Here is a 24,150-nt window from a genome sequence, read left to right as displayed (position 1 = left end):
ATGAGATCCGACGGCCACTGCTCCGCACGGTTACCCATTAGACCAAAAGGTCATAGCAAAGTCAGTTCATAGGAACTGACTTCACTGCAGTGGTATATATATATAGGTGCCCCACCATATGGGATCACAATACCAATTATTATAAAAATATAAGGATCTTCTAATACTAGAATCAATCCTAGCTTAATAAGAATATATATTACTTCTTACTACTATAGCCTTAGTACTATTCTTAGACTATATAATACTTTATATAGTATCTAGTACTTATTTAAAATTTTAAATCCTAGTAGGTAATATATATATACCTCGCTTTATAGGATTAAGTTTAAAAATATATTAACTATATCTCTTTATTTTATATTAAGGTCGAATACTACTATAAGTATAAAGATAGCTCTCGCGGTTTTAACTACTAGTATAGCAGCTCTTTTCTTATCTATTATTATCTATTAAAGATCTCCTTATATATAGATCCGCGCTTTAAACTTTTTAAGTATACTATCTATATCAAATTTATATATAAAAACCTACTTTAGGGGTAGTATCTATATACCTTTTATATTTAGTATTAGGACCTAAGAGAAGGTTTCTTTTCTTTATAGGGTTTTAATCTTAAATTCTACTACTACTTTAAATTCTTTTATATAAATATGGTTTTTTAATTCTACCTAATTTTATAGCGGTAGAGGAAGCCGATCTTTATAAGGTCTTTCTTTTCTTTCAAACCTCTCGTTTATCCCAGTTAAGAATATATAAATTAATTCAGGCAGCTCTTCTTCTTCTAGTATTATATATATCTTATACTCTATCTATTCCCTATTCCTTCTAGGTCTAGTCCTAGTAATAATATTAATAGGGTCAATTCTATCTAATCTCGGTCTCCTGTAATCTAGCTAGGCTAATAAGGATTGAGGTAAAGACATCTCTTCTTATGGTATTAGGGTCTATTTAAGCTTACGTTATAGTTAAAGTTTACTCTCTAAGATAAGATCATTATAATCATTCTTATCTCCTATTTATACCTCCCCCCTAGATTCAATCGATGGTATAACTAAGATAGGATCTAGTATTATTAAGATAGTATTTCTTACCTATCTCTATGTTTCTAATAATAATAATAATAGAATTGGTCTTAGTAATAGTGATATTAATAGAAATAAAGATTAGTTTAATGATCTTAATGAATTTAGTGATAAAGCTTATAAAGGTAGTGATATTAGTAAAGGGATATCTACTAGGAAGGATCCTAGTATATACTCTCTTACCCAATCCCTTAGTTTATTTGATATTAGGGTCGGTAGTAGATTAGATAATTCCTTCTATATAGTAATAGGTATTTACTATCTCCTATTTTCTTCTTATTATAACTCTCTCTCTCTATCATCATTATAATCATCTTAATAATCATCCTTATTATCAACTTATTAGTTATCTCTATATAGATTAACGCCTTACTAGGTATACTTAGTATTATTATAGAGAGCTATTCTAGTAACTAATAGTAGTATTTATATCTAACTTCCTAGCTTAGCTTAAGCTTAGTCTATTATTAGTACTATAGGCCAGTACATTTTCTCTATACCATTAGTAATTATACTAATTATATCTTTAAATTCCAGCTTCTCTAACAATTTATATTATCAAGATTTATTAAATACAGCATCCCTTATAATATTAACTCTTCTATTCTTACTACCTTTATATAGGAACCAAATTCTATATAGGTTCTTCGATATATATCCTACCAGATAGCCAATTTCTATATAAGGTACCATTTTTTTAGATTAGATATATTTAGAATTAACAATTCATAAGTATACTAAGTATCTATATACCCTAAGGTTTAATAGGTTAATCCTTTAGTACTTGATCCTATTAGGTACAGTAAGTTTTATAAGTTCTAACCATAGTATAACCCATTGGTTTTCAATCTTTATTAGTACCCTATTTATAATATATACTACTATATATACTACTTCTATCTATATAGTTTTTAGAAGATTAGTATTATTAATAAAGGTTCTTACCATTTTAATAATTACTCCTCCTAATCTCTCTATAGGGCCATTTATTTCTAGTAGGTCTAGTAGTAAGTATTTAATAATATACCCTTTAGCTTTAATCATATTTTCTACCTTATTACCTATACTTTATTTATTATTATAGTAGAAAACTCTAATCCTAATATTTAGCTAATTCTTAACTAAAGCGATGAATTTCCTAACTACTATTTAACAGTCATTTTTCTTAATATATATAAATATAAAGTAGCATTTAATTCTATTAAGGTAAAAATATATCAACTAAATATATCTATTCTATACTAGCTAATTCTATACTAGATCGAAATATATATATCCTAGTATACCATAGGTTATACCGATTCTTCTCTAAGATATCTACTTTAGTATATCTACTAGCTAGTAAGCTTTATATACCTAATTCTTAGGATTACTTCTAGTAATCATTATACCTTCTATTATCTTAGAGAGTTTTTCAATTCTCTTTTTTCTAATATGGCCTAGTTATCTATACTATATTTTAAGTAAGGCTTCAGATTTTAGTTCTTTTTCTAATCTTTTTAATATAGTAAGTACTAATAAACTATTTTATATTTTAGGGATTTTAAACCCTAACCGAAAACCTAGGGGCTATAATAACTATAAGAGATTCTATTCCTTATATATTTTATACAGTAGGGTTCTATTCTTCTTAATCTAGTTCTTTTCAAAATTTAGGAAAGTACCTATTTTCTTAAATATAAGGTTATAAGTAATAAGGTTTATATAGAAATTTAGAGAGTACTTAGTATTATATAAAGTCATTTTCTTTATCTAATTAGTAACTAGATTAATACCATTAATTTCAACTTTTCTAATTCTAGTAACCGTTAAGGCTATATTACTAACCTTAATTATACTCTTAGTTTCTTTAAAAGTAATAAAGAGATTACGATTGTTATAAATATAAACTTATATACCTATATCAACTAACTATCTTTTATTTATTAGTATAGTCTTATAGGTTTAGAAGACAGTATCTAGTATTTCTTCTTCTATTATAAAAAATCCTAGTTCTTTACTTTATATTATAGTATTCACTTACTAACTTCTATTCTTTTTAGGCACTATTCCTAGTTCTTTATATCTTTTATTAATAAATGCTTTCTATATAGGATCCTTTTTTATTACTTTATCCTAGGCCTTCTTATATTCTAGGTCTTAGGTATACCCTTCTAGAATAAGATCTAGGTAGGCCCCCTAGTATTTCTATACTAGATAGTTATATTTACTACTATATCTATAGGGATATTTTCTTCTAAAGAATAGTATATTATTTATAGATTTAGCTTATTTACTATTTCTAGTTCTACTATTCTTATTAGTAGATACTAGCTAGGCTTCTTAATATCCTTACTAGGTCGAGAAAACGGCTTTTAATATACCTTTTTATATAGCTTATCTACTAATAGTATTATCCTATTAAGTCTTATAGTAAGATAATAGCTTACTAAACTCAATAGTTCTTTCTTATTATATCTTTTCTTAGGATAGACTTTACTATATATCTCTAAGTCTTACTATAAAGAATTCTAGTAAGATTATTATAATTACTTATAGGAACTATATCGCTATATCTTTTACTTCACTAACTTTAGCTATAATATAACGAGTATATAGAGTTTCCTATTTTAGTAACTATTTTTCGATATTTATATTCTAGTCTAGACCTTAGTCTAGATTATTCTATTCCACTCTTAGATTTAATCTATATATAGGGTTATACTTAGGAGTATAGTACTATTATAAATTTCGAAGTAATACCTAAGGAGAATCCTAAGTTAGGAATACTTAATAAGATAGGAGAACATTCGATTTAATAGTATTTACTACTATATTAAATCCTTAGAGACCCCTATTATAGGTAGTCTTCTTTTCTTAATATTTACCGTTTAGAATATTAAAGATATTATACCAATCATTTCTATACTCCTTCTTAATATCTTCCTATTTTAGTACAATTAGTATAACTAGTTAATCTAGTTCCTTTTCTAGTTTAGGGTTATAATAATCCTAAATATTATATATTTAAGTAATAGCCTAAATAGTTATAAGCCATAGTACCTAATTAGTCGAATCCTTTAAAATTATATAAGAAGGTATCGTAGAGAGAGGATAATAGTCTACCATAATATCTAAATCGTAGTCCTAATCGAAATTCCGATTGTGATTGGTTATTATTACTTTCGGGGTTAAGTCTTATTTTCAGGGGTATCCCGATATATAGCCAGGTATCTCAATATTAACTAAATGGTGTATTCAAAATGGGATAAAAGGTTGAAAAATTGTAAGAGTCAAGTTTAAAGCGATTCTAGGCTTATAACTGACGGAAAAACAGTGGTAAGGCGATTATATATATGGCAGAAAAATCTCAATAAATTCTCTAACTCTCTAAAAATGATAATAGTCCTAAAACATGACAATCTTATGGACAACTTAGTAATCAAAACAAATAAAACAAAATGAAAGGATGTTTTTCGGCCGAAAAACTGCGGGACTGGTTTTTCGGGCGAAAAACCATCTGAGTTGGTTTTTCTGCAGAAATACCAGCCTGGTCAGTCACGTGACCCAACTGTATCAGGAATGAAAAATAACAGTATTCATCCTAGATTCTGACAGATAGGCTAAGATGGAAAGACTTGATATTGAGAGAATAAGAACATTCAGCGCCCCTTATCCCATTCCAAATCACCGACTCGCTCTCGTTTACGCTCGCGCTCTCTGTCGCGTTGGAATCCCCGCTTTCGTCCAACCACTTCCTTCTCGCGCTCGCGAGGATCAATCACCATAAGTGAATCTGCCTCGCCTCCATGCTCGCGCTTCCAGTTCAAGTCTTTGCCTAGGGTATCTTTCCCAAACCGGAGTTCATGCGAGAGCCAACCGCCGTCTTGCTGTTCGGGGTCGTCCGCCTCTGCCTCGGGGTCATCCCATGCCTGGCAGGATTGGCAGTTTGCAATGAAGTGCAGGTCGCAGAGTTGGGCCTCTTCGTCTTCTTCGTCTTTCTTTTGATTTTCGGTGTCTTTGTCGATGTGACTTTTGCTATGTGATGGTGTGGCAGTTGGTTCGGGTTTGGCTCCTTCGAGCTTGGCTTTGAAGGCGTTAAAGAGCTGCAATGCTTCTCGCTCAGCGGCGCTACTAGGTCCTGTCCCGTTACGACTGGAGCCATTTGCGGTTCCTGGGGGTGGCCGTTTCCGTCCTCGGATGGAGGTCTCAGGGATCATGGCTTCGAGCGCAGACTTCTTTCGGCCTGTGTCCTTAGGAACCACGTCAACGTCGCGGCGCATTGACGCCATCAGAGCGGCAATCTGAGCGTTTGTCCGCGACAGCTTGGACTCCTTTGCGGGTGGGGCGTCCGGGGTCGGAGACCGAGTAGGCGACTCAGGGTCAGGCAGGGGGAGTTGTGTTTCTGGATCTGGTGTCGTTGGGCGTCTTTTACGCTCAGTAGATGCTGATCTGTCTAGAGATGGCGACCGGGGCCGTTTGCGCGGCTGTGATGGAGCTTCTGCTCGGGGTTTGGGTTTTGATGCGTCGGGCTTTGCACCTGGCGCATCTACGACCAAATTGGTGTTGAATTTCGGTTTCGCTGGACGCATGGGCATTTCTTCGTCTCCATCGTCTCCAAAGCTCAGAAGCGTCTTCCCGCCTTTGGGCGCCTTCTTCTTTTTCTTGGGTGCACCCTTATCTGCCTTCCCGGCAGTTGAGACTGTCTTTCTGTCCTTTAACTTGCCCTCCAAAGGCCCCAGTTCTCCAACCTCGCAGGATGTCACCTTGATCGGATAAACAGGACGCTCGGTGCCCGCAATGCGCTCGGCGTCTGCAATCTTCAACACATTGTAGATGCTGTCCCCTTCCAGTCTCCCAAAAATTGTACATTGCCCATTCATCTCACGCTCCGTGTTCGCTAGCGTGATGAAAAATTGACTGCCGTATGTCCCGTCCTCGCTCTTGGCCATTCCTAGCAAGCCACGTCGGTTGAAACGTAACCGACTGTGCAGCTCATCACGTAGAACGACGCGCTCATGCGGGTCCCGAGCTTCAGGATCAAACTCGAATTCCGGGTATTCATAGATAGAAGTTCCTCCGGAGCCAGTGCCGGTGGGATCACCGCCCTGGATCACAAAATCGGGGGCCACCCGGTGAAAGATTGTGCCGGCATAGTAGTTGTCCTTGCAGTGCTGAAGGAAGTTTTTGCAGGTGAGAGGGGCCTGGTTTGCGAAGAGCGCGAGCTGGATGGGGCCAACCGTTGTGTTGAGCGTCGCCGACGCAGTGGGATTGGGCTCGCTGGCGTATTGGGTGGACATGATGGGCAAGTAAGCTACCGGTTTACGGCGCGTGCCACAAGTGGGGTAGCCTGAGGATTTGGAGTGTATTCGGGGATAGGGACACCCTCTTAAAGTGTTGCGATTCAATGTGTTGGTTTCTCCGATCAAAAGCTCGGAGGGAACGTCATGGCACGTGACGCTGATCTAGCCCTTATTTACTTGGTGTCTAAGGACATTGTTTAGGAACATAAAATTAACGGAGAAAGGAATGAGCATCATTTCTTTTGACTTCAGCACTACGTGACACATTTCGCACATTTCCCGCAGTATCGGAATGAGACCCCAAAGCACCTATGCCTGGCTAGGCAGCATGGGATGGGAGTTTGAGCGTTGGGCATGGAATCTTGTCGCATTTGGGAATGATCAATAGCAGAGGGGGCTAAGACATTTTCGGGTGGGTATTTTGATTTGCTGGTGGGCATGTCGAGCGCATGTTGAGGATTATCAGGATTGAATGTTTGGCAGTGGGTGCTGTAGGTGGTTGAATGATCCAAGGAAGATCCACTTCCCGGCTCACCGAATCGTCAGTCCGAGATCTTGCTTTGTGAGGAGATATTTGTCGTTGGCAAATGTCTTTTTTCGGTTGGGCAGTCGAAGCTTGCGTCAGCCATTGAGAGGCTAATCTTGGAAGGACATGTCGGCTAGATGGGATCCAAGAAAATGGTGGAGACTTGGGATCATCATTACCGGAGTGTTGATAAAGATCGAGATGAACGGCCGTAGGTAAGTCGCATGGGGAGTGGTCCAGTATTGTCGCGTAGGGTGAGATTACTGATAATCGTGGTGATTTGTCGCGTGGGATATTGCTTGATGGAACCCAACGGAAGCTCAAGCTTCAGTTCCAGCAAGTCAGATTCACACCGGCCGTCCCCCTCCGCCCGGGGTTGTGGAACAATCATCTGCTTCTGCATCTGGTCCTGTTCCTGTTCCTGGTGCTGCTCTTGATCCGAAGCCCTAGCATGAAGGCCTAACTTGAACCGCAGACGGCGCAAAGTGCGTTCGGAGATAGCGTAACCTTCTTTCTGCAACATGTTGAGCATGGCTTTATCGGTCAGCCTATCCTGTATAAAAAGCATCTTAATGCGCGCATGCAAAGCCTCGTCGCCTGTCGTCGTCCGGTGTCGCTTGCGGATGCCCCATTTGCGAAGGCGGGACTGGATGGTTCGTTCCTTGACTTGGATATTGTGACAACTTTCGAGGGTACGGCTGATAGAGTCGCTACTGATGCCATGGTGGTACAGAGTAATGATATCATCCCGGTAGGGTTCTAAATTGATTTGTTGGCGAGGCATTCTGGGGTTAAGAAGAGAAGAGAAATGCGAAGAGAGAAGAGTTGGGGAGTTTCGAGTTGTTGACCCAAGGCGGTGAATCTGCGGGATAGTCACTTGTCTTGATATGGATATCGTGATGTTTTCGATGTTTTCGAGGTGAGACAGACGTGATAACTATTCTTATGCTCATTGGCTTGGCCTGGGACCTGAAACTGCAAATCGAAAGAAATTGAATCAGATACGCTGCACGGAACATCCCGATACGGTTACATACTACTCAAGGTTCTCAGATGTCATGGATTGTATAGTGCGAAAAACAGATTCAACTTATTATTGCATTTCATAGATTCATTACGCATTGCAATCTTACCAAGCAAGTCACAGACTCGGGATTCACCCATTTGTCTGATCCATTCGGAGAAACCAACAATTCAAACCTTTTTACCCGCCTCCATCACAGACGAGCTCATGACTTCAGGGCTAGGGCTAGCCTTGTTCCGCTTTGCAATGCGGAATCCACCAAGTAGGAAGAAGATAGCCTGCAGACCAAGAATCACTGCGAGGGTAACCATGGCACCAATGACACCCGCCACAGCGAGTGACATTCCCGAGCCACCAGTGCTAGAGGTGCTAGCAGAGCCGGAGTCGCTGCTGGTGCTGTCCGAACTGGCGCACTTGCCGTCGGTGTTGCCACACATGGTACACCACTCGTCATCGGAAGTAACGGCGATCGCCTTGGTCTTCGACGCAAAGTCGTCCCAGGAGAGAAGCTCGCTTGATTGACCGTACAATGGGTATACGGTAGGCTCAGAGGAACCGGTTATGGTACCATTGTGGAACATGAAGCGCACGCTCAGGTCGGACTTGTTAGTTGGGAAGTCGGTGCCACTGGCATTGGTCACCAGCTCGAAGACCATTGACGAGGCGTAGTCCGGGATTCCGGTGAAGTTGACGGATGCAGCAGGCATCTGCAAAAGACCGAAAAGGGAGAAGATGGTGCCATAGGAGCCGAATCCGATGCTCAGCTTGGACGTGCCCTTGGTAGTGATGGTTTCGTTGAGTCCGGCCAGGATTTCGCCTGCCAGAACGGCGCCGTCGATGGCGCGCACTTTATCGGAGGAGTTATAAGCCAGGTTGAATTCATGGCTTCCAGCTAGAGCAATGAGCTGATGATATACCTCGTCGGTCAGGTCTGACTTGTGAGGGAATTGACTGGTAGAGTTATGGATGTTGCCAACGTTCAAGTAGTCGAAGATGGTATAGGCGTTCTTGAATGTCATATCAGACGAGGCAAATGTACTGTCCAGCATAGGCGAAAGCGATTGGTAGAACTCCTTGGTCGAGGATAGCAGCGAGGTGTAGATTTCGGAGAAAAAGTAGTTGTTGCTGCTCACGGTGGCCTTCTGGCATCCACTGGAGCCTTGCAACCAGGTGGAATCCTCGGCGTTCTTGCTTGTAGTGGCAGGTATCAGCTGAATGAGCTGGTAGCCGTTCAATGGTGCCTCGACCGAGGTTCCATTGGCCAGGGTCTGGGAAGCCACTTTTCCAACGGGGGGATAGACGCCCTGTAAAAAGCCAGTGGCAGAGTTCTGCAGCACAGTATCCGAGGGAGCAGAGGCACTGATCTGCTTTGGGTTGACCACATCGGCACTAATGCCCTCGATCTGCTTGGAAGAGTTCGACAAGATGTATCGCTCGTTGTAAAAAGAACCGGTCTCAAAGACCTCCCGATAGCCCAGGTCGGTCAACTGAGTACTACCCAAGACCTTTGGCGTGCGATCTCCATGGCGGGCGAAAATATACGCACCCAACACACGCTCAGCATCAACAACGGGGGACAAAGATGCAGCCAGTAAAAGGCCAGACTGGATAGAGTACCGCATCGTGAAATATTGAGAGTAAACAAGAAATTAAGAAGCAGCAAAATCTGCGGGGGTTTACCTTCTTTATCTAGTCGTGGATGTCAATGTTAAGCTATTGCGGGCAAGACCCCTTGACTCTTCCGATTTTTCGCCTTTTTTTTTCGCTTCGAGACCCTTAAGATTGTAAGCTTGGAAGCGGGGAAAGAAGATAAGTCCCTGCAGTGTCTGAGAGTAGTCTAGTGGACGAATCTCACCAAGTCATTGGTTAATACGGAGTTTGAAGGGAGTCAACAAATAATCATTAGCTAATTCTTGGGAAACATTGCATCTCCGCGGTACCGCGGAGCTATGATAGCGTATCCATACATAGATAGAGAAGAAATTGACCTATAACAGATAATAAAACCGTTGACTGCTTACTAGGTATTAACTATGATTCTCAGATCGAATTTTCGGATATTCGGATATTCTTGTTCCTGTTCGCGCTCCAGACTCCATCTCCAGACTCCATCCAGTACCCAGATTGTACATTTATATCATGACATAAAATTCAGAGAAGGTTCAGATCGTATCGCTGGTCCTTATGCCGTCGTGACACCCTTGGCACCCATTAATTCACATCCATTTCGAACTACACCGACGAGCCCTCCAGTCTGAATAGCTTCAGAACCACCCCCTGCAAGTCGCCATTCAATCTCGGCCAGTCCTTCAAGCCACGTGATACGTGTTTGGGCGGGAACTTCGAGCTGCTGGAGTTGATCTGCTAGCGCGGAAAGGATGTCGGCCAAAGCCAGACCCTTGGTGGACTTTAGGGTTTGCACGGTGTTCAGACAGGAAGTGACATCGCTAGTGGAGAGGATGGTAGACATGATTTCTTGGATATCGGACGGGTGCGGCGCGGCAATGCAGTCATAAATTGTCGCATTGGTGACAATCTCGGGCTCCGGACGAGGGGCTTTCGGAGCGTCTCTCATCGGCAGCGGGATACCTAAAAGATAACATTAGTAAATTAGGGTGGATGTGGCCAAGGGGAAAGGACATGAGCTTACTGCTGGCAAAGCATGCCTGAAGCACGTTTAGGGCTCGTCGCATATCACCTTTGCTCAGGGTCACTAGACTGTCGACCGCATCGGGCTGTATCCTGACACCCTCGTTCTCAATCACTTTGTCGACCAAACTCCGAATATCGGCTTCCTTCAATGGACTGAACCGGAATCGAGTACACCGCGACAGGAGTGCCGGGGACAGCTTATGTGTGTAGTTGGCAATGACGCAGAATCGGGTATTGGCCGTGTAGCGCTCCATAATACGGCGGAGAGCCATTTGTGCGGTCGACGTCATCGCATCGGCTTCGTCCAGAATGATAAGCTTAAAACCTGCCAGAGGGGAGCCGGGAGTGCCTTGGGGGGCCATGGTGAAGATCTGTTTGGTGCCTGTTCGTATTCACGGTAAGCTTGTAGTTCATAACTCGAGACTCCTAAAGCACGAACTTGCAAAGGTCTTGATTTGTTCTCGGACAACTTCGATACCACGATCGTCACTTGCATTCAGCTCCAAAACCATCTGTCGCATGTTCTTAGTGCCGTAGATTCGCCGCGCCAGGGCCAGGATGGTAGAGGTCTTTCCGGTTCCTGGTGGTCCATAGAGGAGGAGATGAGGCAATCGCTGGACGAGAATGTTAATCAGAGGCTATCGTACATCCGGCATCATAGGCATTCGTTACATTTGTCTCCACGAACCGATTGATAGTCGCGAGGATGTCTTGATGGCCAGAGACATCATCCAGGCTGCTTGGTCGGTATTTCTCGACCCTGGGAAGGGTATTAGTGATATAACACAATCGAAACAATTCCTAAAACTCACCATGGCAAATTATCTTGAGCTTCGACTGGCAGATCAGCGACATTCCTCTTTTTTCCACTGGCGTTGTCGGAGCTAAATTGCACGTCCTTAGGCGCATCCACGTCCATTTCATCCTCGTAATCCGACATAGTGAATGTCTCTTGGGTAGAGATAAATAATCAATATCAACAGGTCTATCAAGAGCAGGTAAACCGTGAAAAGTGCCCAAATGGTTTGACGCGTGGAGCGCGTAAAGAGGCTCGGGGCGGAAAATCATGGAGCTTGGGAACTCCACAGATGACATCCCTCTGCCTAACCTCCAACGGGTCAACTTGTCCCCTCCGCGGTCTCTTTGATCGAACCTCCTACAGTTTAATTATTTGACGCTTTCAAAATGCCTGTATGTTCCCTACCTTCATATTTGTCCAAAGCCTGTTGTTAACCCTCAATGCAGGCATACCACTCCATCTTCCTGGAAGACCGCGATGTCCCCGTGATAGGTAGGAGACTCCTATCAAGTCTACACAGAGTTCCCGAGCTACAAATCGACATTTCAAGGACCAAATTGACCATCGAATGTCTCCTGACTAGGAAACTTCCCCATTCTTCCCCTCCGAACCCGTACTCGCGGCCCCGCATACACATTGCCCCCGCTTCCTAACACCGACGACCTCGATGTGTCGCCCGAAAGTGAATCATATGATTGCGTCGATGAGATCCTATCGCTCTTCCGTGCCAATGTCTTGTTCCGCAACTTCGAGATCAACGGCCCCGCAGACCGCATGCTCATTTACGGGACTCTGTTTATTAGCGACTGCCTCGGAAAGGTCAAGCCAACTATGACTGCCCGTGAGGCGGAGAAGGTAAATTTTGATACTATATATCAAAAGCCTGATATACCAGAACGATCATTGACAATCGTATTCCTAGGCCCTGACCAACGCCGCCCTCGACAGCTTTGCTATTCCCGGCGATGTGTCGTTCCCCCTTAACCAGGCCTTTGAGCCCCCGCGTGACCGCCAGGATGCCGAGACGCTTCGCCAGTGAGATCCTTGATGCTATACATTGCAACTCAATATCAGCTAACCGGTCCTTGCTTCCAGGTTTATCTCGCAGGTGCGACAGGAGATCGCCATCCGCCTACACGCTAGATTATACCCCGGTGGTGTCGGGCCATCAAAGGTAAGAGGAAGGAAAGAATAGACTCCTCGATATCTACCAAATACTGACCAACTCTAGTTCTGGCTGAGTTTCACGAAGAGAAAGTTCATGGGGAAGAGTCTCTAGACGACGAGCGTTGCTGTATATTGTTTGATGAAATTCAGCGCATGAATGAATTTGATACTTGATTCAAAATCACACCAAGCGCTTTGCGTACCTTCCAGAGGCTTGGGTGTGTCTACTTGCATATCTGGGAGTCAAAATTGCCCTCAGACTAGCCCTTACTCGATGTCCAAAGAAAGGGTAGCAGCTAGAGCAAGTCGGATCACACGAAAGATCAGAAGTAAGTTGTTGTAATTGTACATTAAAATGCTATTGGATCTATTTTGAGGGCGTTCATTCGTGAAACCTAGGACGTCATCTCCACATCTCGATCACTGATCGGGGTAGATGTCGTTTCCACCTTTCGTCTCTTACGAACATTGCCAGCAGCCTGGATATTCTGGGTGGTAGGGAACACGCGAACGCCATGGAAGAGATATCCCTCTGCGCCACCACGTCCAGTCATGAGGGGATGGGTCCGACCGGGCAGGACTTGCCAAGGGCGCACACGCGACGTTTGCAAGGTAGGTGGAAGAAGAATCGTCGGATCAACCACAAATTCTTCATGGAGTGAGGACAAATCAACGGCCTCTCCTTCGGGACTCTGCGACTCCAATTCTCGCTTTTTGTTGATAAATGCGGTCCTCCGAGCAGTGGAGTACATGTCTGTCAATTCAACCAGAGACTCGACTGTCGGAGAATACACGACAACAGGGGCAGACCCTGCAAGGAGCGGGACCATCGTCTTAAGGACGCTTGCTGGCTCTAGCAAGGTGGAGACGATCAGACCGTCAAAGTTACCGGCTCGGCCCTCGTCCACCACTGCTTTAACTCGCCCCCATCGGTTGCGCTTGTGGTAATACGCAGTACGCTTGCTTTGTTTAAGCTCCGCCAATTCCTCTGCAGGTATGATGGGTGGTTCGTTGGCGTAGAGCGGATCGGAATTGGGGTCAGCCAACTGCATCCAGGAAATTGATTTGAGGTGGGTGTGGAGTGGGTGGGATTCGTCAGGGTTATTGGTGTCATAGCCAAAGAATTTCAAGAGTGACAAGTTCGGTTGTGAGTATGGGTGGATAACGGTAATGGTGTTGGTAGTAGCGGACATTGGCTGGGGACGTATGCGCCGGGGCTTTGGGGGTTCATCGGTATGTTGAGATTCTGCGGCATTGTGGGCTGGAGGATCTTGCTCCTCGGTTGGGTCTTCGTCGGCATCGTGAGGATATAGAATTCCCATGCGCTCAGCCATCGCGGCAACGACAAGTCCGCCAGTCTCATCGACGATAGCATAACGTCCATGCGGCTTCATCCCCTCACCCACCTCAACGTTTCCGCTGTGATGTACATTACCCCAGCACCCGATGAGACCGATGTGTTCGTCCCGTAGCTCCATTGCCTTTTGCGCATCCCGTTCTTCGATCAGATAATTAGCGAGAAGGCCGACGTCCAGTGGGAGGACGGTAAACCGCTTCAGATACTTCTTGCGTTTCCGTAGCGTGTATTTGGCAAGAGAGAATGCGGTCTTCTGGTCTATTGCGCTGTGCGATTCCAAGAGCTTTGCGACAATGTCTTTCCCCGCGCCACCGGCCTCTCGCTTCAATTCTTCAATTTCCTGTAAAGTCAATTTTTGGGAAGAGTTTTCGTCATTGATTTGACGATTTGTTCGCATCGGTATCCCATTTTCGCCAGTATCCACGTCGTCCCCCTCCCCATCTCCCTCTCCGTCCGCGAGGAGGGTCTCCGCATGCAACTCGGTTGCTGACACGACCCGTAGTTGGTGGCCAGCATCGTCGCACGCATCGAGAATTTCAAAGGTAAAATAGAATGGGCGTCCAATAATCTGATTGGCGGTAAAGTTACCAAATCGACCCAAATTGACGACTCTGGTCTAATGTTAGTTCTTGCGATGGAATCTTTCCCCGCATAGAGCAGAAAGTACTTACGTATCGGGGATAATCTGGATGAGTCTTAACTGATCCGACTGGAGCCGGATAGCCACAAACTGGCCCGGGCGAATATAGGAATGCATGATGGCGATGGAACAGCTGTGCCTCGAGCTCTTCCACAAAATTGTTCTGGGGACTTTTATGGCCGATAGAATGACAGCCAATCAGAGGACGAGAATACTCTAGCCGGGTGGATAGATAGTCCGGGACATTCATGCCTGAAATTTATGCCTGAAATTTATGCCTTAATTTACTGGCTTCATACCCATTTCGTCATCAGTTTCCAACATACTGGCCCGTACCGTACTAGCACCGCCACTCCACCCGTTGCCACTCTTGCATGTGAATAATACGGTAAATACGCATACTGGCGTAGCTTCCCCAAAGTCAACCAGCGATCGCTGGTGGATCTGCGGAATCCCGGTGCCTTGCGAGGAGAGAGAGACCTCTGAGATCATCCACCTCCGTCATTGCCTTGTTCAACATAGCTTTCTCTTCATTTAGGGCATGATATTTCCGAGCACACGCTAAAGGCTAGGCTGTTGCCCATCACTTGCGTATCCGCGTAGACGGGCACTTCAGCCCCTGCCGTCCCAGCGCAAGGCGTTTTTCCTATACTAATGGCTTATTGTTATTATTCTGAGCTTACGTCCTGAATCAACTCTCAAATCGAACTACAGACTCTTTCTGAGTGTGTTCTGAGTGTGTGTCGATCGACGTTGAGTGCTTTATTAGCCTTCCCATTCCTAGAACTATACGCGAACTCAACTCTTCCCTCTCCGCTTCCCACAAGGTCAACGGAGGTCTTCATGGGCCTGCGAAAACAGCCCCCACCGCGTCTGGAGAACATTAGCAAGTCAAATGTTCGATCGGACGCACGCTCATCCAAGTCACCCAACTCTGCTTCCTTCCATCACCCGACTCGTTTAAACCGATTTCCTTCTGGGGACCCCATCTACTCTCCCGACCTCAATACTTCACCTGCGTTTGACCTGATGCCACTTGAGGAAGCACAGCGGTCGCCTGTGGGGTCTCCCACCAGCCAACCCCCGAGCTCATGGCCAGACAATAACGGAAGACCGGAAGACGGCCGCTCCGGTCAGTATAATCAGTATGAGGGAGCATACAACGAACCTGCAAATACCAACGGACACTGGGTTCCCCCGACATTGATGGCAGGTCAACAACTAGGAGCGGCCGAGAATGTGTGGCGGTCAACGACTGACGGCGGTCGTGCTTCGACTGGAGAGCTACCGGTACAGCTGCAGTCGAATAACCCATTCTTGAAGCCTAGGCCGGCAGAGCATACTCAAGATCTCTTGGATCGCAATGAGTGGGGACGTGATTCACATGCGACTTCAAACAGTGAGGCATTGAGCCAATGTATGGCATTAGTTCCTTCTGAAAGTTCCCTCAAATTGATATTTGTTGCTAACAACTTGTAGCCGAGGGGTATATTCCGATGACTGCGCGGCTCTCTCTTTTAGATGAGCCCGAACAAGAATCCCCATGGACCGAGGCTCCTCGTCCTCAATCCAATTCCCAGCAACGCCCTGTATTAGGCGGTCACCACCTCGATGATAACTCACCGTGGGACTCTCAACAGTCCGCCAAGGTTCCGGTTCCCCAAGGTGTCTACCTACAAGGAGAGCAGTCTAATCCATATGCCCCAGCGGTTGCGGTGCAGCCGTCTGGCCTTTCTGATTGGGAAACCTATGCCGGCCAACAATATAAGCCTCCATCCAATTCAGGGAGGCTTGGATCGGATGCTGGAATCAATACTCCATCTGTTGCTCTTTCTAATCGAACCTCTGCTACCTCTCATGAACTAATTGATTTTGGTGGATTGAGCGCCACTGGGAATTCGGTGGGCGAGACAAGGTCTCCTGCTGCATCTACGGCGTACTCAGAACCTGCCGCGAACGGAGCAAGATCATTATCAGAAAAGCAAGACCTCGCAGCTCCCGTGATACAACAACCACAACAACCCCAAGTAAGCCCTATACTGTCTCCCGCAGAAGCTGCACGACAAAAAGAGCAAAGATCAGAAACATATACTATTCGACACATCCGATGGACCGATCAGAGTGGTCAACTGCTGGAGTCCCCGATTTTGGTCCAAAATCAAAACGGACCTTGTCCTCTGCTAGCCCTTATAAATGCATTAGTGCTGCGAGCGAACCCCAACGCTCACCCACCAATCGTTAGAGCTCTGTCAACTCGCGAGCAAATCTCTCTAGGTTTGCTAATCGAGGCGATGTTTGAAGAGCTGACAACATGCCTGGGCCCTGATGAGGAGTTCCCAGACATCGAGGCCCTCACTCAATTCCTGACAATGCTGCACACGGGTATGAATGTCAATCCACGTTTGACAATGGTGAGTACATGCGATGTATCTGTCAAAGATCACTTATACTAACCTAATGTTAGAATTCTACTGAAGGATTTGGCACTTTCCTCGAAACCAGCGACCTCGGACTGTATAGCACGTTCGGTATACCATTGATCCATGGCTGGCTAGCCTCATGGTCCAGTCCTACCCATGCTGCGATGTCACGCACTGCCCAGTATTACGAGGATATTCAAATGCTTCCCTTCCGCAAACACGAGTTTGAGGAACGGGTGGCGCGGGGCGAGGCACTTGAACCTGCGGAAGAGAATATCATGGCGGATATCCAAACCATCCAGCGATTTGTGGAAATTGAGAATGCGACACAATTGAGCCCATTTGGCCTGACACAGCTCTCGACTAAGCTTACGCCCGGATCTGTCTCCATTCTTTTCCGCAACGACCATTTCTCGACATTGTATAAACACCCGCAATCCCACCAACTCTACACTTTGGTTACCGATGCTGGCTATGCGGGCCATGCCGAGGTGGTTTGGGAATCTCTAGTCGATGTGACAGGATTCAACACAGAATATTACTCAGGCGATTTTCGACCTGTAGGCGCTGGTCCTTCAGCCCCATCTGGCCCTGATCCCGCGGTCCTCCAAGCCTCTAATGAGCCAGCCACTCATTCTCCAGAGGCAAACGAAGGATCGAAATCCCCTGAGCTGACTCAAGAACAGAGTGATGCCGACTATGCATACGCGCTGTCACTTCAGTTCCAAGAAGAAGAGCGACGCGAAAATGCTAGGAATGAGCAGGCTCGTGATCGTCGCACATCTGCACCGAGTAATTCTTCCAATCGGCCATTGCCTTCGCCTCGCTTGAGCAATGTGCCTAATCGACCATTACCCTCGCCTCGTTTGAGCAATGTACCCAATCGATCTTCGAGCATTGCCAATACGATTGGTTCTCGGCCTAGTCCTCAGCCACAACATGGGCCCGACCCTGAGGACCCAAATGCACCCCCTCCTCCATATGAACAAGCTGCTGCTAGCGGGCCGCGTTGTTCGCCTCCTGACATAAGGCCATATGGCGGTGCCGCAGGAAATCAGTACCCTGGTAACCGGAATTCGCGGAATCGAACCTCGCAGTCTTCTCACCGACCACGCCCGCCTGTACGTGCAGGGGATCACAATATAGAAACAGAACGGAACAAAGAATGCATAGTGATGTGACCAATGTAAGATCTGGAAATGATAAGAGGCGTTGATACTTTCTTGACGCCAATGCACGGGATGGGATGAATATGATACCTACAAATGATATATACTATTGTAGAGAAAGAACATGTCTTTGATTGATTTGATTCCATATGAAACATTAATTTCTTGCTCCTCATTGTCCTCATTCTCCACGGCGTTATGGAAACCAACACGGACCTTCTCCGTGCCTCTAACAGGAGCGGGGCTAATAAGCACATTTCAACAAAGTGACATGTGAGATAGCTGCGTATGTTCGGACTTGTCACGGACTACACCTATGCCCGGAGGTTAAGTAAATTAATGGACTCACATGAGGAAGAGGTTTCTCATTGGAGGAGTCATTATCCAGATAGCCCTTGATCTTCCCCCGGGAAAGACTAAAAGTGTGTATAAGCGATGTATTGCGATATATGCCGACCATATTGCCCTATAGCCTAAGTCAAAGGCGTTTTAGGACGCTCTCATGTCCTGAAGGATACAACCCCGGTCTACCGGCCCGTTGACTAGGATCAGGGCATACGTAGTATAAAGAATGCTGCTATGATAAAATTGGCCTATAATTATCCTTCACGGTGCTGATTTCCTTGCGAGCCACCAGGATCTGTATATTTCCTCTAACAGTAGCTCTTGCGATGCACATTCTTCTTTCTAGTGCTCTAGCCCTCGTTGGGATGGCCCAGGCCACTACTGTTTGCACTGGAACATTTAGCACAATCTCAGCTGCCGAGTTTGTGTCTAACCTGCATCCCGGTTGGAATCTGGGAAATACTCTTGATGCTGTCCCCGATGAGGGATCTTGGAATAATATGCCAGTTGTGGGGTCGACATTTGATACCGTAAAGGATGCCGGCTTTAGGAGTGTCCGACTGCCAGTTACCTGGGCTTATCATTTCACCGGAGGCTCACCTGATTGGACTGTTGACCCAGCATGGTTACAGCGAGTCTCTGATGTGGTTGATATGATTGTGGCTCGTGGACTCTACCGCCATCGTTGATGTGCATCTTGGTATGATATATGCTCTTGTATCGGAGAATGGCCTTTGCTGACACAAAACAGATTCATGGGTTTGGGCTGATGTTACCCAGTCCGGAGCCAATCTAACTATGAATGAAGAAAAATTCTACAGTCTCTGGTATCAAATTGGAACGAAGTTGGCCTGCAAATCCAACCTAGTTGCCTTTGAGCCTATCAATGAGCCTCCTTGCAATACTGCGGTCAACGGTACCGAGGTCAACAAACTGAACAACATCTTCCTCCAGGCTATCAATGATTCTGGTGGGTTCAACTCGCAAAGAATTGTTACTCTAGTCGGAGGTGGTGAGGATAGCATCAAGACTGCAGACTGGTTTGTAGCACCCTCTGGATTTTCGAATCCATATGCTATTCAGTTCCACTACTACAGTCCCTGTGAGTCATAGATCAGTTTATACCCTAGGTATAATGCGTTGTGGGTTGAACTGACTGAGTGGGCTTCTAGACGACTTTATATTCAGCGCTTGGTAAGAGTATAGACCCGGTTTTTTTTCATTATGTACTGATTCCAAACAGGGGAAAGACCATTTGGGGCTCTGACAGTGACAAAACTACTGTGCAGTCTGACTTCCAGCTGCTGCGCAACGCTTTCCCTGATGTACCTCTCCTTTTGGGTGAATACGATGCTTCACCCACCAACACCGAACCCGCTGCCCGATGGAAGTACGTTGACTTCTTGATCAAGACTGCGGCCAGTCTCGATATCTCCTGCGTGCTGTGGGATAACGGATTGGACCACTTGGATCGAACCGTTGGAGTCTGGCGTGACTCTAACTCACTCTCGATCATTACAAAATCAACCGAGTCTACTGCCAATAGTTTACCAGATAGTACCGAGGACGCTTCTGCAACCACACAGTCATCATCAGCTTATATTTTCCATCAGTATGGAACAGTTGTGACAGCACAAACTCTTCCATTTATCTTCAACGGTAACACCCTCTCGTCAATCAGTGACTCCACTGGCTCGACATTGTCGTTGGGAACAGACTATTCTGTTTCAGGTGCAAATACAATATTCACAGCTTCGTACTTATCCAAGCATCTTTCATCTACGACAACACCGGGTATTATTGCCACTCTAACTCTGAGATTCTCGGGGGCGACTCGTCCCCTGTTGTCCAAATTGTTCAATGGAAAGCCCCAACTCTGTCGTCCACATCGGCGGTGGCTTCGTCTGTCTCTGGCTCTGACCTATCAATTCCAATCACTCGGGGCGGACTATCAACCGTCGCTGCAGTAAAGGCCTTGACCAAGAGTGGAACATACCTGGTCGATGACTGGACGGTATCACTGGGCCCTATCCAGCAAGCGAGAGTTGTAAGCCGAGCCCTATTTCTTTTTGTGTACCATTTACTAATACTAATATATCGATCTAGACCTACAGCAACCAGTATAACTGGGATGACTCCAATGTAATCCTCACTTCATCTGCTATTGGCTCTGTCATCTCTGCTGGCCAATCGACCGTGTTCACCTTCGAGTTTTTCCCACGGGATAATGGTGCTGTGAATGCTGTCAACTTTACCTTGACTGTTTGATAGAATTTATACCTCGATCATGATAGTTGTACTGAAGAAATAGTTCAACTATATTATAAGTATTATCAGGCTTTGCTTAGCAGCCTGGGTATCGAATATCAGCATTTATGTACAAAAAAAGGTAAACCATCGCTGTCATCAAGTCATTAAATTCCATGGCAGATAGCCAAGATCAATACAAGATTTTTAATTCCCGTAAAGGAAGATGAGGGTCATATTTGTCCCACACGATCTTGTTCTTCTCATTCAGGTGTGCGCCCTCATCCGTGATGCTGATTGCTGGATCTGTCTCCAGAACCTCATGGTTACTGAAACCCCACTTATCGCGTGGGATCCACAGAGTTGGTGGTGGCGATGCTACACATGGCTCGAAATATGCTGTACGCATCTCTTCGGGTGTGTAGGAAACCCCCTCAACATTGCGGCGAATCTTTTGACGCAATGCCGCGTAATCTTTGTATACATTTGGATGGAACCATTTCCAGAAGGCCATAGCGCGTGGGCGGCGCTCTTCGTTGATCGCTGCCACTTCGTCTTCTTTCTCTTGGAGCATTTCCTCTTCTGCGTCAAGGGATCGTGGTAAGAAACTATTCAGTGGGGCGAGTGCATCGTTGAGCGACATGTGTGCCAGGATGTTGCCGACCATGAATAGAGCCATGATTATGACTGGGCCAATAGCGCCCTTAATTGCGCAGAGTCCAATCAAGCAAATCTCAGCCAGGTAGAGACCTGTTAATAAATGTTGCAGGGCTCGTGGGTAGACTAGTCCCTTGGTGTCGACTTGGATGTCATATACGAAGAGGAAATTGTATCGGTAGGCTTGGTATACAAGATAAAGCCCGAGGAAGGCAAATCCCAGAATCAGAGGTGCGATGCATGAATAGGTCAATGCTAAAAAGTCGAGTTAGTTCATCTTCGTTAAAGAATGAGTCCTGGTATAGGGTATTACTTACCAATTACAGCCATGTTGGTGAAGATGGGGAAGACATTGCCCCAGCTGATGCTAGCAAGTTCGACCCATCCTTGAAACAGACGACGTGGGGAGTAGGCAAAGAATGTGGTGACAAATTTGAACACCAAGGCGCTGACAATTTGAACAAGGGCCAGGGAACTCATGCTCAATCCTTGCAGCATGAAGTAAGAAATGTAGAAATTGGTCGCCTTGGGTAAGTTCTGCGCCAGCAGATCCTTGACCGAGAGAGGATCCTTGACAATCTGTGCGGTAGCTGCCGACGCAGCCGATGTCAAGGTCGTGACCAAGAACACTTGTACCACTTGAAATACAAAGTGAGCGCTTTGTGTGAACAGCTCAACTCGTGCCCTTGATGGGACTCCGGCTCGTCTAGCGCATACTAGGTAGAAGTCAGCAGGAATTCAAGCAACAAGCAGAATCTGGAGAGCGTACTACGACAAATGATTGGCACTAGTGACATCAACGCCGCTAGCGATGCGGCAGGCAGAAGACCCTCAATTGCTCCTTTTATGAAATCAGGCAAGTCAAGAATGAAGCTGAGGAAGGGAATGATCCTGCAGATGTATGTGATGTTCGAAATTGCACCGACGAGTGCCGCAGGAAATGACCAAAAGATGACCATCGCTGCCAGGAATCCCTGGACTGCGAATCTCCTCACGATTCTTTGCCACCAGCTCAGATTCAGTGCCGACCATACAACTTCGCGAGGTGAGATTCCAATAAAGCGAGGCGTCATGTGAAATGGCTGGTGATGCGACAGGGTTTGTAGCGCGACTTGTGCATCGGCCTGGCTGTTGAATTCGACAAAGATTGCACTGAGCTGTTTTGCTTCACCATTTTGGTGTTTTGCTTGCAGGTTTGCTACTTCTTCGGTTTTCTTTGCCAGCTGAGCCCGATACCAGTGAATAGAGTCGACCTTTTCACCAAAAAACTTCGGTCGATGCATCGGACGTTTGACCTTGTGAGACCATGCCGGGTTGCTTGACTCGCAGTCCAGGCACATGTCAATATTCAATTCGCCTATTTTGATTGCTTGGGTTCGGATTTTATTCGCTCGCCGAATGAGCTTGGTCTCTGCGGTTTCCAACTTCTCGGCTAGTCGATCTCGTTCACTAACCATCTTCTTCAATTTTGAGCAGTCGGAGGTGATCCAGGTTCGGCGGATAGAGTCACCAAATACTTGTCGTAGTTTATTTTGGTTCTTGTAAGCGTCCGGAACTGACATGAAGAGGACTGTACGGGACGACATTCGAGATGCGTAGGCAGGCGAGTTGAGGTAGGCCTGGCGGAGGTTTGCATAATACAGACTTTCTCTAACCACGACATAAAACACGAAGGCTATATATACTTGTCAGTCCAGCTGTGTTGCGAGTGAAGATACGGACAACTGACTGAAGTAAACACATGCCACTATAACATTGGCATAGTATCTGCTGGGGTTCTTGACGTTACTGAAACTCAGGATGTCGAGCTCGGTATTGCCGTTGCCCCCAGTAGCATGAAGAGGCAGGAGAATCGGCCATGTAATCACACAGCCTGTCAGACATGTCGCAGCCAAGACGCGCAAAAATCGCAGGAAAAGATAACCGTCTAGCGATGAGTGGTGGAGCACATGATTATCTTCAATTTTTAAAAATGTCCCGAGCCAGTTAACCCAGCCAGAAGGCAACTCGGGACTCCGTTGATGCTCGTGTATATCTGGTAAGTAGGATCTCGGAGCGTACCAGCGACGCTGAGTTCGACGAAAGATCAGAAATAGGCTGACCCAAAACATAGCGTATACAAGTGCAGGCAATAGAGTCATCATCAGCGCCGAGCCCGATGAGCCCCCTTCGCCGGTGAGACTGCTGGCGATATCACCGGAGGTGGTGGACGCGTTGCCTCGCGACGATCCAATATTTGTGTCATTATCCTAGATCACATTAGCACGGATTTCAGTATATGGGGTTTAGATGGGAGGTATACCGTTATACTTGACATGGTGAGTATCGTCTCCGAGTTGAGAAACAAAGAGATGTACAAGCCAAGGAAATAATGACAGGAAAGAGGGGGCTATATGGAGTTTGAAGTAAATTCCCCGTCAAAAAGAAGCAAAGAGAAAAAGCAATGCTCTTTGCATGGTCCCCGCTTGCGACCTGTCATCCACACCGATCCACAATGGATATAGACAAATGGGTGAGATTCGTGAAATTCGTGCATGTAAGAGCTGATAGGTCAGCCCTGGAGATTTGATCCCAAAGCCGAGGTGTCGTCGATCCGATAGTGTGTGGGTCTTTTTTGCCTTGGCGAAGATGTGAAGTATGCTCTATGTATATGTCAGATGGAATTCCAGGAAATATCAAACTCGTGAGAGATCTAGCATTTACATACCTTTCGTTTGTGCAGAAGAAAAAAAAAACAAAAGACGGAAAAGTAACGAGAGGAACGAAATCCCAGCCGATGC

At 45.5% G+C, this 24,150-nt stretch overlaps 9 protein-coding genes across 9 annotated transcripts; 3 read left to right on the top strand and 6 right to left on the bottom strand.

Annotated features, from left to right (window-relative positions):
• Positions 1 to 4,726: 4,726 nt before the first annotated feature.
• cwc27 (putative peptidyl-prolyl cis-trans isomerase) lies at positions 4,727 to 6,364 on the bottom strand (the record flags this gene model as incomplete). The annotated part of the gene is made up of 1 exon (XM_057180963.1): positions 4,727 to 6,364. One exon carries the CDS (start codon positions 6,362 to 6,364, stop codon positions 4,727 to 4,729), a length of 1,638 nt encoding a protein of 545 aa, XP_057046313.1.
• A 704-nt stretch (positions 6,365 to 7,068) lies between these two features.
• On the bottom strand, positions 7,069 to 7,677 carry N7518_000034 (Clr5 domain-containing protein; the record flags this gene model as incomplete). The annotated part of the gene is made up of 1 exon (XM_057180962.1): positions 7,069 to 7,677. One exon carries the CDS (start codon positions 7,675 to 7,677, stop codon positions 7,069 to 7,071), a length of 609 nt encoding a protein of 202 aa, XP_057046312.1.
• A 410-nt stretch (positions 7,678 to 8,087) lies between these two features.
• Positions 8,088 to 9,539, bottom strand: N7518_000033 (uncharacterized protein; the record flags this gene model as incomplete). The annotated part of the gene is made up of 1 exon (XM_057180961.1): positions 8,088 to 9,539. One exon carries the CDS (start codon positions 9,537 to 9,539, stop codon positions 8,088 to 8,090), a length of 1,452 nt encoding a protein of 483 aa, XP_057046311.1.
• A 560-nt stretch (positions 9,540 to 10,099) lies between these two features.
• On the bottom strand, positions 10,100 to 11,509 carry N7518_000032 (replication factor C subunit 3; the record flags this gene model as incomplete). Its single annotated transcript, XM_057180960.1, has 5 exons — positions 10,100 to 10,506; positions 10,568 to 10,951; positions 11,009 to 11,183; positions 11,242 to 11,329; positions 11,382 to 11,509. The coding sequence occupies 5 exons, from the start codon at positions 11,507 to 11,509 to the stop codon at positions 10,100 to 10,102; spliced, it is 1,182 nt and encodes a 393-aa protein (XP_057046310.1).
• Positions 11,510 to 11,754: 245 nt separating this feature from the next.
• Positions 11,755 to 12,647, top strand: N7518_000031 (actin-related protein 2/3 complex subunit 3; the record flags this gene model as incomplete). Its single annotated transcript, XM_057180959.1, has 6 exons — positions 11,755 to 11,760; positions 11,815 to 11,860; positions 11,952 to 12,223; positions 12,291 to 12,403; positions 12,464 to 12,542; positions 12,600 to 12,647. 6 exons carry the CDS (start codon positions 11,755 to 11,757, stop codon positions 12,645 to 12,647), a joined length of 564 nt encoding a protein of 187 aa, XP_057046309.1.
• Positions 12,648 to 12,930: 283 nt separating this feature from the next.
• On the bottom strand, positions 12,931 to 14,649 carry trm6 (tRNA 1-methyladenosine methyltransferase subunit GCD10; the record flags this gene model as incomplete). Its single annotated transcript, XM_057180958.1, has 2 exons — positions 12,931 to 14,503; positions 14,564 to 14,649. 2 exons carry the CDS (start codon positions 14,647 to 14,649, stop codon positions 12,931 to 12,933), a joined length of 1,659 nt encoding a protein of 552 aa, XP_057046308.1.
• Positions 14,650 to 15,375: 726 nt separating this feature from the next.
• N7518_000029 (MINDY family deubiquitinase) lies at positions 15,376 to 18,133 on the top strand (the record flags this gene model as incomplete). Its single annotated transcript, XM_057180957.1, has 3 exons — positions 15,376 to 15,949; positions 16,012 to 16,943; positions 16,997 to 18,133. 3 exons carry the CDS (start codon positions 15,376 to 15,378, stop codon positions 18,131 to 18,133), a joined length of 2,643 nt encoding a protein of 880 aa, XP_057046307.1.
• A 659-nt stretch (positions 18,134 to 18,792) lies between these two features.
• On the top strand, positions 18,793 to 20,734 carry N7518_000028 (putative extracellular endoglucanase; the record flags this gene model as incomplete). The annotated part of the gene is made up of 6 exons (XM_057180956.1): positions 18,793 to 19,150; positions 19,218 to 19,568; positions 19,639 to 19,660; positions 19,710 to 20,171; positions 20,198 to 20,513; positions 20,573 to 20,734. 6 exons carry the CDS (start codon positions 18,793 to 18,795, stop codon positions 20,732 to 20,734), a joined length of 1,671 nt encoding a protein of 556 aa, XP_057046306.1.
• A 172-nt stretch (positions 20,735 to 20,906) lies between these two features.
• On the bottom strand, positions 20,907 to 23,687 carry N7518_000027 (uncharacterized protein; the record flags this gene model as incomplete). The annotated part of the gene is made up of 5 exons (XM_057180955.1): positions 20,907 to 21,625; positions 21,688 to 22,086; positions 22,140 to 23,045; positions 23,100 to 23,619; positions 23,673 to 23,687. 5 exons carry the CDS (start codon positions 23,685 to 23,687, stop codon positions 20,907 to 20,909), a joined length of 2,559 nt encoding a protein of 852 aa, XP_057046305.1.
• Between the last annotated feature and the right edge of the window lie 463 nt (positions 23,688 to 24,150).

Source organism: Penicillium psychrosexuale (assembly GCF_028828465.1).
Source record: "Penicillium psychrosexuale strain IBT 29551 chromosome Unknown utg000001l, whole genome shotgun sequence".
Classification (NCBI taxonomy): Eukaryota; Fungi; Ascomycota; class Eurotiomycetes; order Eurotiales; family Aspergillaceae; genus Penicillium; species Penicillium psychrosexuale.
This window is presented reverse-complemented; position numbering and strand designations above follow the sequence as displayed.